Source organism: Neomonachus schauinslandi, chromosome 2, assembly GCF_002201575.2.
Source record: "Neomonachus schauinslandi chromosome 2, ASM220157v2, whole genome shotgun sequence".
NCBI classification, from domain to species: domain Eukaryota; kingdom Metazoa; phylum Chordata; class Mammalia; order Carnivora; family Phocidae; genus Neomonachus; species Neomonachus schauinslandi.
In genome coordinates this window covers 144652080-144668065 of record NC_058404.1, presented here as the reverse complement: position 1 = coordinate 144668065, position 15986 = coordinate 144652080, and the positions used below count along the sequence as shown (strand labels likewise).

General features: G+C 40.5%; 1 protein-coding gene across 1 annotated transcript in view; it reads left to right on the top strand.

The window, feature by feature from the left end:
- Nucleotides 1-15986, top strand: part of MTHFD2L (methylenetetrahydrofolate dehydrogenase (NADP+ dependent) 2 like) — a 132610-nt gene that overhangs the window by 60638 nt on the left and 55986 nt on the right. The window contains exon 8 of the mRNA XM_021702357.1: nt 3213-3305. Coding sequence (XP_021558032.1) covers nt 3213-3305 — 93 coding nt within the window. The remainder of the gene's footprint in view (nt 1-3212; nt 3306-15986) is intronic.

Here is a 15986-nt window from a genome sequence, read left to right as displayed (position 1 = left end):
AGTAGGATATAGTGTCCTTCCTCATCTCTTAGTATAGTCTTTGGTTTAAAATCTAATTTGTCTGATATAAGGATTACTGCCCCAGCTTTCTTTTGGTGTCCATTAGCATGGTAAATGGTTTTCCACCCCCTCACTTTCAATCTGGGGGTGTCTTTGGGTCTAAAATGAGTCTCTTGCAGACAGCATATTGACGGGTCTTGTTGTTTTATCCAATCTGATAGCCTGTGTCTTTTGATTGGGGCATTTAGCCCATTTACATTCAGGGCAACTATTGAAAGATATGAATTTAGTGCCATTGTATTGCCTGTAAGGTGACTGTTACTGTATATTGTCTGTGTTCCTTTCTGGTCTATGTTACTTTTAGGCTCTCTCTTGTTTAGAGGACCCCTTTCAATATTTCTTGTAGGGCTGGTTTCGTGTTTGCAAATTCCTTTAGTTTTTGATTGTCCTGGAATCTTTTTATCTCTCCTTCTATTTTCAATGACAGCCTAGCTAGATATAGTATTCTTGGCTGCATATTTTTCTCCTTTAGTGCTCTGAATATATCATGCCAGTCCTTTCTGGCTTGCCAGGTCTCTGTGGATAGGTCTGTTGCCAATCTAATGTTTCTACCATTGTAGGTTACAGATCTCTTGTCCTGAGGTGCTTTCAGGGTTTTCTCTTTGTCTCTGAGACTTGTAAGTTTTACTATTAGATGACAGGGTGTTGACCTATTTTTATTGATTTTGAGGGGGTTCTCTGTGCCTCCTGGATTTTGATGCCTATTTCCTTCCCCAAATTAGGGAAGTTCTCTGCTATAATTTGCTCCAATATACCTTCTGCCCCTCTCTCTCTTTCTTCTTCTTCTTGGATCCCAATTATTCTAATATTGTTTTGTTTTATGGTATCACTTATCTCTCGAATTCTGCCTTTGTGATTCAGTAGTTGTTTATCTCTTTTTCTCAGCTTCTTTATTTTCCATCATTTGGTCTTCTATATCACTAATTCCCTCTTCTGCCTCATTTGTCCTCACAGTTACAGCCTCCATTTTTGATTGCATCTCATTAATAGCCTTTTTGATTTCAACTTGGTTAGATTTTAGTTCTTTTATTTCTCCAGAAAGTGTTTCTCTAATATTTTCCATGCTTTTTTCAAGCCCAGCTAGTATCTTTATAATCGTCATTCTGAACTCTAGTTCCAACATCTTACTAATGTCCGTATTGATTAGGTCCCTGGCAGTTGGTACTGCATCTTGTTCTTTTTTGGGGGGTGATTTTTTCTGTCTTGTCATTTTGTCCAGATGACAAAAGATGAATAAGAGAACAAAATGCTAACAGGGTAACAATGACCCCAGAAAAATATACACTAAACAAATCAGAAGAGACCTGAAACTGGGGGAAAAGAAAGGGAAAGAAAGAAAAAAGAAAAAGAAAAGAAAAAGAAAAGGATTAAAAAAAAAGAATATGATCAAATATGATCAGGCTGGTGCATAGATCAGTGCCACACACTAGATTTTGGGTGTATTTTGGTCTGTTAGAAGAAAGTGCCTCCCAAAATTTTAAAGAAAGAAAAGCTTATATATGTACAAAAATAAGGGTAAATACGATTAAGGGATGGAATATGGCTGTAAAGATGAAAATTATAAAAGATTTTATAAAAGGAATTGATAAGAAGTTGGTTGGAAAAAGAGAGAAGAGGAATTAAAAAAAAAATAGGGGAGAGAATGTGATCAGGCAGGAGACTAGAACAAAGCCATACACTAGAGATTTAGGGTATATTTTGGTCTGTTAGAAAAAACTGTATCCCAAAATTTTAAAGAGAGAATAACATATATATATACAAAAAATAAGGTTAACTACAATGAAGGGATAGAACATGACTCTAAAAATGAAAAATAAAAAAGATTTTTAAAAAGGGGATTGATAAGACATTCATTGAAAAAGGGAAAAAGAAAAATTCAAAAAAAATAGAAAAAGAAAATTAAAAAAATTAACTTTGAAAGACTAAAGAATCATGGGGAAAAGCCATGAATTCTATGTGCAGTATTCCCCTAGCGCTGGATTTCTGCCGTTCTCATTGATCAGTAAACTTGGTCTTGGCTGGCTGTTCTTGCTGATCTTCTGGGGGAGGGGCCTGTTGCCGTGGTTCCCAAATGTCTTTGCTGGAGGCGGAATTGCACTGCCCTTGCTGGGGGCCAGGCTAAGTAATCTGCTCGGGTTTGCTCTTCATAGCTTTTGTTCCCTGCAAGCTTTCCGTACAGCTTTGGAGTTGGAGAGTGAAAACGGCGAGCTCGCAATCTCTGCCCCGGAGGAGCCAAGAACTCAGGGCTCTGCTCCTCAGTGCGCCCCCAGGGACAAGTAGTCAATCACTCCCGTCTCCCTGGTCTCCGGCCACACTCCATGCTCCCTGGGCCTGTGACTGAGCATTTCTATTTCTGGCACCTGACCCAGGTGGAGTCTCCAAACCCAGCAGATCCCTGCGGTGCACTCCCATGCCGCTCCTCCCCGGGGAGGAAGGGGAGTCTCCCAGATCTGCCGCTTGTTGGGTCCATGATGGAGGATCAGTGGCCTGACTGTGCCGGGGATCACGGTTAATGCAACCCCAAGCTGAGAGTCCGCTCCTCGGCTCCGTCTCTGCAGCTGGCTTCCCCGCTCTGATCCCTGGGAGCTCTGCTGCACTCAGGCACCCCCAGTCTTTCTGTGACCCTGAGGGTCCTGAGACCACACTGTCCTAGTGAGGGTTCCACCCCCTGCTTAGCCACTGGAGCGATATCCCTCAGCAGAGCAGATTTCTAAAAGTTCCAATTTTGTGCTCTGCGGCTCTATCACTTGCCGGTGTTGGCTGACGGAGGCCCCTCCCCCGCTGTCTATCTTCCCAAATATCGCCTCAGATTCACTTCTCCGCACATCCTACCTTCCAGAAAGTGGTCGCTTTTCTGTTCAGAGAGTTGTTGCTATTCTTTTCTTCGATCTCCTGTTGAGTTCGTAGGTGTTCAGAATGGTTTGATCCCTATCTAGCTGAATTCCTGGGACCAGAGGAAATTTAGGTCTCCTACTCCTCCACCATCTTACTCCTCTAAAGCCCTCATCTAGGTTTTCTTATCTAGCTTTGGTTCTTCATTTCAAAGCAATTTTCCTACTCTTAGGATGTCACTGAATCTCCTCTAGAATTGGAGCATTCATAAATTTTGGAAAAGCTCTGTAACCATTAATGGAAGTTCTTCTCCATTTCAGGTGATGCAACGGTGACCATAGCTCACAGATATACTCCCAAGGAACAACTGAAGATCCATACTCAGCTGGCAGATGTTATCATAGTAGCTGCCGGTAAGTCTTTAGTGGCTGTTATTTGGTGGAGTATCATCAGCGGAGTAATTCCTGCCCCAGTTGCTGACATGTCTGTAAAGACAGCTGCTTGGGAGAGTTAGGTATACCTACGACTCACTTCCATCGGCTGGATCCTGTCTCTTGTCAGTTATTATATTGGCTCATTGTGCCTACGTCAACATTTGTCACTTCATTATGGAAAACCCAAACAGCCTTTGGAATGACAGATGAAGCACAGGAATGAACACGTACATTGCCACCTCCTTCACAGACACGATTGATTCGAAACATGAATGAGTTATGGGAAGACGGGTAGGAAATGCTCTTTAAGAGATAGGCAGGGCTAGCTCATGGAGGAGCTTGGGAAGTGTGGACTCCAGAGCGGCAAGAGGAGGAACAGAGAAGAGATACTGTGTTTTCATTTACGGGATCTAGGATTTTTCCTAATTTGTTTTATATTCGAACATACAAAATAATTCTACCCTTTACTTCTACCTCTCCACTTGCCACATAGTGTTTCTACATTGCAGACAATTGTGACTCTTCTTGCTTTATCCAAGGCTTGAATGAGAGCCTTTTTCATTTTGTTTTTCAATTAGATGTTATTGGTAATTTCTAGACTTTACATTTGAATCGCTGGGTGGTTACAAAGTGTAAAAGGAAGAGTAGAAGTTCCAGAAGAAATGGAGTTTGATGAAGAGAATAATGATCGTTTAAATTATTTTCAACCAAATTTAGTTTACTTTCTTATTCTGATATAGGCCCTTCTCTGGAACTGAGGATATATATGTGAAGACTCCAGGTAGAGTAATTTGCCTCCTGATAGAGTAAATGCTCCCTTTTCTGGAAGTCCCCAGTAAGTTGGTACAGCTAACCACATTTCTGGTTTTTCTGAGAAATTATATTCAGGTGATATTAAATGCAAATTTTTGAATGGGATTGACAGAAGGAGACAGACGTTTAGAGAAGCAATAAACTTTTTCAGACCAAAATAGGAGCCAGGAGGTATTTGGGCCAGTAATGTCTAGCAGCCATCCCAGTCAGGGCATCCTGTGACCACCAGAGGGCGCCAGGCAGGTGGCAGCTATGGTAGACAGCCACACTCCGTCCACACTCCCACACTCCATCCCCATCCTGGCTGGAGGACATTTTGAATGACAGTAGTGTGAACAGGCCTTGTATTCCAGCCCTAATGCCTGTAACTAGACACAAAGGTATGCTGAATGCTGGAAGATAGCCTTGTAGATAACCCTGCAGTCGTCCTGAAGAAATAGATAAATATTTGGATAATGGGAAATTTGGGGGAAGAAAATTGAGAATTTATAAGAAATAACTAAAGATTGCCCGTTTGCATGTCCTTACTAATCACCTGGAGAATTTAAGGATAAAATATGTCGATATCAGTAAGTTACAGTGAAATTAAACGGACAAATTAACATAAAAAAGAAATTCCATATCACCAGACAATAGGACTGAAATCTTACTAAAATGAACCACATCATGCATTCTGTGTGGGAAATAAACAAATACAGTTAGCAGTGGGTATTAAAGAAGGAGATAGTGATCTAATGGCAGAGGTAGCTGGAACAGGGAGGGCTGGCTCGTTGGCATAACTAGAATGTCAGCGTATATGGAAGCAGTCCCATCGAGGAGTCAGGAAGAGTAGAAGGAGGAGTGGTGCATGATGTATCTGAAAGATCGATAATGCCTTTTGATAATGTCTGAGGGATGACAGTGAAGAATGTAGTGATGAAATCTCAGAATGGGCTTGCAGAAGAAAAAAGTAAAAAAGGAAATCATTGTGTAAAGGTCCTGAGGCATGAATAAAATTAGCTTATGTTAATATTCATCTCACCCCTCCAGTTTCTCAAATTCCCATGGTCCCATCCTTATAGGTTTAACTATGTATCGCTGCACATTCAAGATTTAGATTAATTTAGAAGCTCAAATACGAAAGTAAGATCCTGTCAAACTACGCATTTAGAAATAAGAAATTCAAGTTTCTCCTCAAAACTACTCTCTGAGTTCACAGAGAATGAAGCTGTTTCTGGGGTGCTTTACTGGACCGTGGTTAAGGCCCTAAACATCTGTTTATGGCTGTCCATCACCTTCACTAGCCGGTAGCAGGAACAGGACGGGTATTTTTTTTTTTTTTTAATGTGGTATGTAAGTGCTTCCAACAATATCTGGCACATAGTGAGTATTCAATTAATGTGTGTTGTATTCATTTTGAAATTACAACTGGGGCAAGGACATCACATTGATACAAATTTAGCTGATGAATTTTTAAGCATATAATTTTATTAAGGTGGAACCATTCTTGTTATTGGTTGACATAACGGTAGCATTATTTTTATAACTACTAAACATTCCTAGCATGTCACTGTAAAGTAAGTTGAAAAAGTCATAAAGGTGAAAGATTTGTTCATATGAGAGCAGTTTGTATCATTAAGTGGATTATTGAACTGATACGATTTGAAATAATAAGGTTAAGAAGTTCTGAGCAGGGTGATGAAAGAGATTGTTATAGACATCTAAAATACAGTAAGAATATTAAACAGTTGAAATGAAAGTAGTTTCAGGGAAGACTGCACTGGCTTTGTGTGAGGCTAGTGATAAAGAAGGGAAAGCTAGGGGCGCCTGGGGGCTCAGTCAGTTGGGCATCTGCCTTCAGCTCAGGTCATGATCCCGGGGTCCTGGGATCGAGCCCCACGTCGGGCTCCCTGCTCAGTGGGGAGCCTGCTTCTCCCCCTGCTTGTGCTCTCTCTCTCTCTCTCCCTGACAAATAAATAAATAAAATATTTAAAGGAAAAAAAAAAAAAAGAAGAGAAAGCTAGCCAGAACAGGGCACCAATGCTAAGAGTGTATTAGAAGACCCTTTGATTGACTTCTATCAAATGTTTCCAGGACACTGGGGGAAATCCTAAGTCTGTAAAAGTTCTAGGAATCTTCATGATTCAAGCAGGATAGGCAGGTTTTTTCCAGACACTGTCTGAAAGACCCTCCACCAATATGAGTAAACTGTGGAACTAGCTTCCTTCAGAAGATGAGCTGCTGAGTCAATGCCACTTGCATATTAACCTGTGGGTACAGAGTGTCATAGGTGGTGGAAAGCTGCCATTTTGTCCACTAAGCCATCCCCTGCAGCAGGATGAATGGACCTTTACAGTCGCAACTCCAGCGTCTCTGTTGCAACACTTTTAATGATAGACACTGTAATATAAAACAGGATAAATAGGTAATTCAGTAGAGTAATTTGGAGTATTCATACTTACTCGTCATAAAATAAAGGTGACCAACCAACTTCTTTTCACTACCTCTCCCATCATATCATCAAGTTTTGGATACACTCCCATCAAACATCATCTTAGGTTCTCAATAGAGTTTTCCTTCTGGTGGATTTCCTCTTCCTCGGAGCGAAATGCCAGGACACTGAGAAATTCCCAGGGGTGGGGCCTGGAAATCGTCGGCTCCACCGTCCACAGCTCATGCAACCTGGGAGTGGAACTTGCTCCCTTACAGCCCTGGGTGCTCTCTGAGTGGATGCCAGCACATTTCATAGTTTCACTAATGCTGTTGTTCTTTGCATATCCTATTTCTTATTTTTCATCTTGTCTCTTTGGCCTCTGTTGCTCCACCTAGAAGTCCTTCCTGCCTTCCTAAATGTGTCATTTGTCTCAATTTTATCAGTTATTTTATAGAGTAGTGTAAATACACAGCCCTCGCTAGAGCAAGAATCCCAGAATTTAAATTCCAAGTCTGCCATTCACTGATTGTGTAACCTTGGTCAAGTCATCCCGTCTCTGAGCCCCAATATCTTTGATGTGAAGAACAGTAATCTCTAACATAGAATTGTTAAGCCAGCCAATCCAGGCAAACAACAGGGCACAGTGCCTAACACATTGCAGATACTCAATAAATGTTATATGCTAATATGTAATATGTTACTCCATCTTAGGCCTTCTTAGAATTGCAGGTGAATTCAAACAAAAATTTTGAAACAATAAATCAGTTGATAACTAACCTAAATCTTCGATGTAACTAAAGGAATATACTTTTGGTCACTTTTGATATTAACATAGTATCAAAGTTGACTGGTCATCATAAACATAAACAAACAAACAAACAAACAAATAAATAAATAAATAAAAGAAGTGACTTACAGATAAGAGACCAACTTCATAAAAGCTTTATTTTTACTTAAGATTTGTGGTTTCTCAGGATGACACCCACTTTTGTTCATAGCTGTGTATTCTGTTGTCCCAGGATGAGTCCCTCATTGCCACTCTCTCTTTTGAAACAGTCGGACTTTGTGAGGGGTGAGGGAGGGGAGAGGTACTTAGGTGAAGGGGTTTGTTCTCACAGACCTTTTCCCACCCTCTCAGTCTCCCTCTTCCTCTCTCTACCTTTTCCCCCTCCCCCATTGTAGCCCCCACAGTCCATCCCCAGAGCCTCCCTGATCCACAACAAATAAGCTTCATCAATGTATGAGAGGGTGCTTAACTATTGATTATTTTCCTGACTATTGGTTATTTTCTACATCCCTACCATAAAAACCTAGCAAACATGCACAATAAGCCAACCAAAGCCAACCACAGTTAACAGTTTGATGTTGGGCCTTCCACTATTTTATATTTACATGTAAATATACATATATACACATTTCTTTTCACCCTGCGCGGACTACTTGTGTTTCATGGCTCCACACTGTTGTACGTTTCCTCATAAAACGCGTTCTTCTAAAGTGTGGTCTCTACTGACTTCGTAGTAGTCTACGCTGTAGGTATAATTCATTTATTCAGTTCTTGATGGTTGGACATTTAGGTTGTTCCCAGGTTTTTACTGTTATAAACATTGCAGTAAACAACTGTAGACATCTTTGTAAACACCCATGATTATTTGCACAAGGAACCTGTACTATGTATTAGATTGGTCTTTAGTTCTTTATTTGCTAATGAATGGTTACTTGTATTCTCAAAAACAAAACTAATATTTAAAGCTTTGTGTATAACACATGTCAGGCTCCCTGCTCAGTGTGAGTCTGCTTCTCCCTCTCCCTCTGCCCCCACTTGTTCTCACGCTCTCTTTCTCTCTCTCAAATGAATAAAATCTTTAAAAGAAAAAAAAAAAAAGGACTCTCTTCCCCCTCCCTCTGCTCCTCCCTCCTCCCCCAGAATAAATAAAACTTTTAAAAATTTTTAAAAAGTAAGGAGGATCTGGGTACAAATTGAGTTTTAATCTTAAAAATCACATTTAATTCTCTGGGCTGCATTTTCAACTATTGTAAAAAGGAGGTAATAATACTAACGGTACAGAGGCTGCTGTAAGAATTAAGTGCCTAGCACATAACTGGTATGAAATAACTATAGTTTCGCTTCCCTTCAGTCTGACATTGTATTGTGACCCTCTGACTAAAATTACAATATGTTTTAAATGAAAATTTGTCATCTAGCACCATAAAGTTTAGGTTGCCAATATTTGGATATGTAGCCTGTAAAAGGTGCATATGAACTTGTACATTTTTCCTTGATCCGTGTTAACCTCAAATAAGCAAAAACATCCCCCGCCCCCCGCAACTGAGCACCTAAGAAGCATCCCAAGGCTTTATTTCTTTTTCTTAACTTGTTATGTATATTTTTTTCTTAACTTGTTATGATTGCATGGACTTGTGAAAAAGGGGTTCCAATCTTTTCATCACCAAGTTTTTTTACTTGATATCATTATGTGGGAAGCACAGATTGATTTTTTTTCTTTGGAGGGTCTTCTCCTTACACATATATCTACTTCCTTTCTTGAGTAAAACAAGTGTTCAACAGCAGTATCCAAGAGCACTTCAGTAAAGGGCAGTTAGATCAAAGATCTGTATTATGGGGGAAATATAGATTTCCTTTGAAATGTATTTTAAATTGTTAAATGATATGTTAATTATGGCTAATTCTACTTGGTTGCGTATGTGTGTATCACAGGGAGGAAGAGCCTAAAAATATTAAAAATGCACATAAACGTGAGCCAAAGAAGAGTTACCACCTACACACCTACTGACCAGTTTGTCAAATCAGAATATCATTATAGATATTTTTAATTTCTACATGCTGTACATTTCTGCAAACTTATTTTGTTCTGATTAACATTATGTTTTAGAGATTTGTTTATGCAGATGCATGTAGCCTAGCTATATAATACTCAGATGACCGAGTGCCCATTTTCTGTTGATAGATACAAGTGTTATTTCTCATTTACTGCTATTATAAGCAGTGCTATAGTGTGTAAGTGCAATATTTCAACAGATATTAATTTTGCTACTACTTATATTAGGCCCTACATCGGGTGCTGAAAAACAAAGATATATAAAATATAGTTCCAGCTCTTGAGAAGTTCAGAGTCTAGCAGAGAAAAAGATGATGTGCAAACCAATTAGTGTAATATGGTTCACTAATACAGTATTAGAGGTGTGCGTGTGGGGGGGGGGGCTATTTATCCATCATCTAGAAAAAGGGAAATAGAAAGTGGGACAGAGAAACAGAAACCAAGAAGGACAAAGACAGAGAAAGAAAACAAAGACACAGAGACCAAGAGAGATGGAGACTGAGACCAAGAGAGATATATAGAGAGAGGCCAAGAAGGATGGAGACACACCCAGAGAGGGAGAGGGACAGACAGAGACAGACACAGAGAGACCAAGACCAAGAGAGACAGAGAGCGAGAACCACAGAGGAGGGATGACCGGCCCACTTCACTGCCTCTGAGGATGAAATGGTGGAGCTGGGTCCCAGCCCACAGAATGAACAGAGAGTCACTGGGCAAAATCCAAGGAAAGGCGACTTCTAGCAGCTTAGAGCTGTAAAACACTGTGCATGTACCAGAGAAAATATTAGACGCCTGTCAAAAAGATAGATGCCCGTCTGTGGGTGGTGAATGATTAAGCCGAGTCTTTAGGAAGGGCCAGGCAGCAGAAGAAATGAAGAGATCTGGATTTTTATCCTGTAGGCCAGGGGCAACTTTTAAATAGTTATAAGCATTGGAATAACATGATCGCATTTAAATTCTAGAAGGGTTACTCTGGTAGCCTCTGGGCAGGGGTGAGGCTGCAAGTAGCACTCACGTGGCTCTAAACTAATACAGGGGGAGTTGAAAGTGAGACGGAGAAACAGAAAGTAGACTAGAAAGAACTTTCTGGCTTTGCATCCTGGGTGTATGGTGTGAGCACGGACAAGGAAGAGCCCAGAGAAAGGAAGCAGGTGTGGGAGGAGTCGAAGATGGGTGGGTACAAATTTTGAAGTGTAAGAAAATAATAAAAGAGGAGAAGCAGGATGGAAAACCAGAGGACCTCAATGAGATATGTGATGGGTACAGAATAGTGAGAATTACAGGGACAGCATGGAGGGGACAGCTTTGACGTGACTCCCACGGCACTGTGACCTCCAGTAGCCCGGACCGCGTCTTATTTACCTTTGTATTTTTGGAAGAACCTGGCACTGGGGACTAGAAAATGCTCTGCTGAATGAACACGCATCCTTCTTTAGAATGCAGGTGCTTATCTTGGGTCCAAGCTTTTTTCCTGGAAGTTGAGGAGGGGCCTTGCTAGAAGCAGATGATCTCTTTCAAGTCCCCTCAGCCTTCGACTCTCCTTCATACCATGTTTGGAGCTGTACCACTTCACGAAGGCTTAATATGGCATTGCGTCAACATCATTGACTCAGACCTCGCACCTGCAGGATTCAGAGGGAAGGCAGGGAGGCGGCAGAGAAACAACCGAGAAATGATGACTGTCTTCAGTGAGAGGACAAGAAAATACCATAGCTCTCCTGTCTAGTGTGGGTAAAAAAATGAGCCCTCCTTTGGTGAAGTCATCATTCCTGCGGTAGATTCAGAGCATGCTGTGTTGCGGGATGCCTCTTCCGAACATGTGTTGACTGGCAGGAAGTGAAATGATTTCATTAGATATGTAGCCAGTCATTATTGGTTGCGGCTTTGCAATAACATCCACGCATCTCATTCAACTCCAGGAAAATTGAAAATTAAAAAAAAAAAATGGGGGGATCAAAATGTCACATATCAACACTTGTGTAATAATCTGCACAGAGGCGGTGTTTGCAATGCACCGTGGAGACTCTGACTGTGCAGCTGGCTCGCTGCGTTAGGTGTGGCTCTGGTTCTGAAGGAGAGAGCTGAGAAGTAAGGTGTGTTGGCATAGATCTCCTCAGGCAGCTTTCTATGAAAGTCCTTTCTTTTTACCCCTTTCTTATAGTCAGAGAAAGGTTTCTGGTTCTGGCTCTTCATCTTACGCATCTAAGTGCATTTCCCCCAAACTGATTTCTGATTTGACTAATTAATAATTGCTTATTTAGAATGACTTACCTTTGTTACAAAACCCGAGGATTAATGAGTACTATGCATGAATGTGGGCTTTATGACTGTGGTTGGAACAAATTCAAATAAGTCATAGTTCTTCTCTGAGTGTGCACATTGCAGGCAGTTCACTCTTAGGAGCCTAATATGTGCCCTTTCCATCGAGATGGTGATCGATACCAGGGATCAGATATTTCACTGCAAAAAAAGGCAGGTGCATTTCAGTAATGTTTCTGTGGGGTTTCTATTGTGTTTCATAATTCACACTTACACTTATTTTTAAAATAACAAGGATGATTCCTTTTCTTTAGAAAATACACACACACTTCATATGCGCGTACACACAGCACATAGACACACAACAAAGGATACCTTATTTTTTTTTAAAGATTTTATTTATTTATTTGAAAGAGAGGGAGAGAGAGCACAAGCAGGGGGAGTGGCAGGCAGAGGGAGAGGGAGAAGCAGGCTCCCCTCTGAACAGGGAGCCTGATGCGGGGTTCGATCCCAGGACCTTGGGATCATGGCCAGAGCCGAAGGCAGACGCTTAACCAACTGAGCCACCCAGGCGCCCCCAGAGGATACATTATAGCATACATTCTTCTCAGAGTAGTTGGTCGGGATATTTGTGGTAAAATAACGTGGCATACCATGTCAGAATGAATGAGAATCGCTTTTTATATACTAAGAGTACTATAAGTTCTTTTAGGTCACTAAGATATCACCCCAAATTTACTTTATTTGAATAAAAAACTATTTGAAGGAGTTTCCCCTTCTATGATAAATTTTCTCACTTTTTAGTGGAAGCTCCATGAAGGAGTACTGGATGGCTTGGAGAGAACTCAGAAAATGGCATTAGTTTACCATGGGCGCTAGATTAGATAGTAAACTGGAGTAAATTTCTTCAAATACAAATAAATATATTTAAAAACTTGTTTTGGATATAAGCTTGTGAACAGACATTATCTCAGTTCCCAAAATACTGCATGTAGGAATTTATCCTAAAGAGAATTGTAGGGACACTTGGGTGGCTAAGTTGGTTAAGTGTCTGACTTCAGCTTGTCATGATCCCGGGGTCCTGGGATTGGAGGCCCCCTGCCTTGAGCCCCTGCATCAGGCTTCATGCTCAGTGGGGTGTCTGCTTCTCCCTCTCCCTTTCCCTCTGCCCCTCCTCCCACTCATGCGCATGCTCTCTCTCTCTCTCTTTCAAATAAATAAATGAAATCTTAAAAAAAAAAAAAGAATTGTGGGGTGCCTGGGTGGCTCAGTCGTTAAGTGTCTCCCTTCGGCTCAGGTCATGATCCCAGGGTCCTGGGATCGAGCCCCACGTCAGGCTGGCTCCCTGTTCCACGGGGAGCCTGCTTCTCCCTCTCCTACTTCCTCTGCTTGTGTTCCCTCTCAGGCTGTGTCTCTCTGTCAAATAAATAAATAAAATCTTAAAAAAAAAAAAAAAAGAATTGTAAGGAGGTTTACAAAGACCATATTCAAACCATCACAGATTCATCTATGATAGCAAAAAGTTGGAAACAGCCTGAAGATCCAACAACATGGGAACATTTACTGTGAATGATTGTGTAGTTATTAAAAAGGAATTCTATGGCCAATTGTATTTGAAAATAATTACACAAGATTGCATCTATGGTAGAAATCCAAATAGGAACACACACACACACACACACACACAGTGACAAACAGAAAAACAAAGGGGGAGAAGGAAAAATACAACTTGAGAGGAGTAGTTACTTCTGGCTAATGGGTAATAGATGATAGATGAATGTTGATTCCTTCTTCATCTTCCTCTGAATTCTCCAAGTAAATTCTCCAGGAGGTATTTTATAATTACGAAATGAAATAAAAAATATGAAAATGACTTATTCCCTGTTCCTGGCAAGATTTTGCCTGCTGTCCATTTGTCTTCTGAGGCTGTTGACCTTTTACTACAGAGGAGCAGAGGAGCATGGGACAGGTTTACTAAACTGAAATGGCTCATCTCCTACCAAGAACCACATATGCTAATTAAATGGCTGTTCTTTTTTCCATTGGATATTTTTTCCTGGTTTGTCAAAGATTAGTTGACCGTAGAGTTGAGGGTCCATTTCTGGGCTATTTTGTTCCATTGATCTATGTGTCTGTTTTTGTGCCAGTACCATGCTGTCTTGGTGATCACAGCTTTGTAATATAGCTTGAAGTCAGGCAACGTGATGCCCCCAGCTTTGTTTTTCTTTTTCAACATTCCCTTAGCAATTCAGGGTCTTTTCTGGTTTCATCTTACACCATACACAAAGATAACTCAAAATGGATGAAAGACCTCAATGTGAGACAGGAGTCCATCAAAATCCTAAAGGAGAACATAGGCAGCCACCTCTTCGACCTCAGCCGCAGCAACTTCTTCCTAGACACATCTCCAAAGGCAAAGGAAACAAAAGCAAAAATGAACTTTTGGGACTTCATCAAGATAAAAAGCTTCTGCACAGCAAAGGAAACAGTAAACAAAACTAAGGCAACCCAAGGAATAGGAGAAGATATTTGCAAATGACACTACAGACAAAGGGCTGATATCCAAAATCTGTAAAGAACTTCTCAAACTCAACACTCAAAAAACAAATACCCCAGTCAAAAAATGGACAGAAGACATGAACAGACACTTCTCAAAAGAAGACATACAAATGGCTAACAGACAAATGAAAAAATGCTCAACATCAGTAGTTATCTGGGAAATACAAATCAAAACCACAATGAGATACCACCTTACACCAGTTAGAATGGCAAAAATTAACAAAAGAGGAAACAACAAATGTTGGCGAGGATATGGACAAAAGAGAAACCTCTTGCACTGTTGGTGGGAATGCAAGCTGGTACAGTCACTGTGAAAAACAGTATGGAGGTTCCTCAAGATGTTAAGAATAGAGCTACCCTACGAACCAGGAATTGCACTACTATTTACCTCAAAGATATAGATGTAGTGAAAAAAAGGGGCACATGCACCCCAATGTTCATAGCAGCGATGTCCACAATAGCCAAACTGTGGAAGGAGCTGAGATGCCCTTCAACAGATGAATGGGTAAAGAAGATATGATACGTATATACAATGGGATATTACTCAGCCATCAGAAAGGATGATTACCCACCATTTGCATCAACATGGATGGAACTGGAGGGGCTTATGCTAAGTGAAATACAAGTCAATCAGAGAAAGACAATTATCATCTGGTTTCACTCATATGTGGAACATAAGCAATAGCACGGAGGACCATAAGGGAAGGAAGGGAAAACTGAATGGGGCAAAATCAGAGAGGGATACGAACCATGAGAGACTATGGACCCTGGGAAACAAACTGAGGGTTTCAGAGGGGAGGGAGGTGGGGGGATGGCGTAACAGTGTGATGGGTATTAAGGAGGGCAGCGGTCGAGATAAGCACTGGGTGTTATATGCAACTAATGAATCACTGAACACTGTATCAAAAACTAATGATGTACTATACAGTGGCTAACTGAACATAATAAAAAAATAAAAAATAAATGGCTGTTTTGGGGAGAAAAGAAGAAATGAAAAGAGATGTGACTAGATGAATTGTATGGGGTATAAATAACGTCTCAGTAAAGCTTATTTTAAAAAGAGAGATGGGAAACGGAAAGACCTAGGTATGCTGAAACTGAGGGTAATTGTGGCTTTTGAGTTCATTTTCAAAAATATAGTGGAAAGAAGTCATCTAGATTTCAGTTAGCACCAAGAGGATGGAGCAGGGCAAGAATATGAGGGAAAGAGATAGGAAAGGGAAATCTCTACCTGCTTTCCTTTGAGTTCCTGACCTCCACCTTTGCCCTTCTATCTCGAACATTCTTTGCTGTTGCTGCAGCTCTTCTTGCCTCACGCCCCAGGGGCTGTGCACCGGTCATTAATGCCTCCTTCTGCTACAGTCAGCTGAGGGCAAATCCAGATTTGAACTGTGGCAAGCTTTGTAAGAAATGGGAGCACATTCATTGGTTTCTTTCTTTTTTTTTTTTTTTTTTTTGCCCTTGGATAAACATTTTAAACATTAGGAAAACCTATTTCATTTCAAATTTATCTGATTTATCTCCAGCACTAGCTAGTTCTTGATGTCTCCTAAAAAGCATGTACAGGGATATTAACAGGTTTTTTTTCTATAACAGTAAGTAATTAACACGTTCTCATTTCTGAATATGAGATTTCTTTAATGTAGTGAGTATCAAACAGATTTAAAATAATCTTTGAATGAGAGTTTTCAGTATAGGCACTTCATTACTTTATTTATTTAAATATCAGTGTTCCTACTATTTATTCTATTTTTTTTAAGATTTTATTTTTAAGTA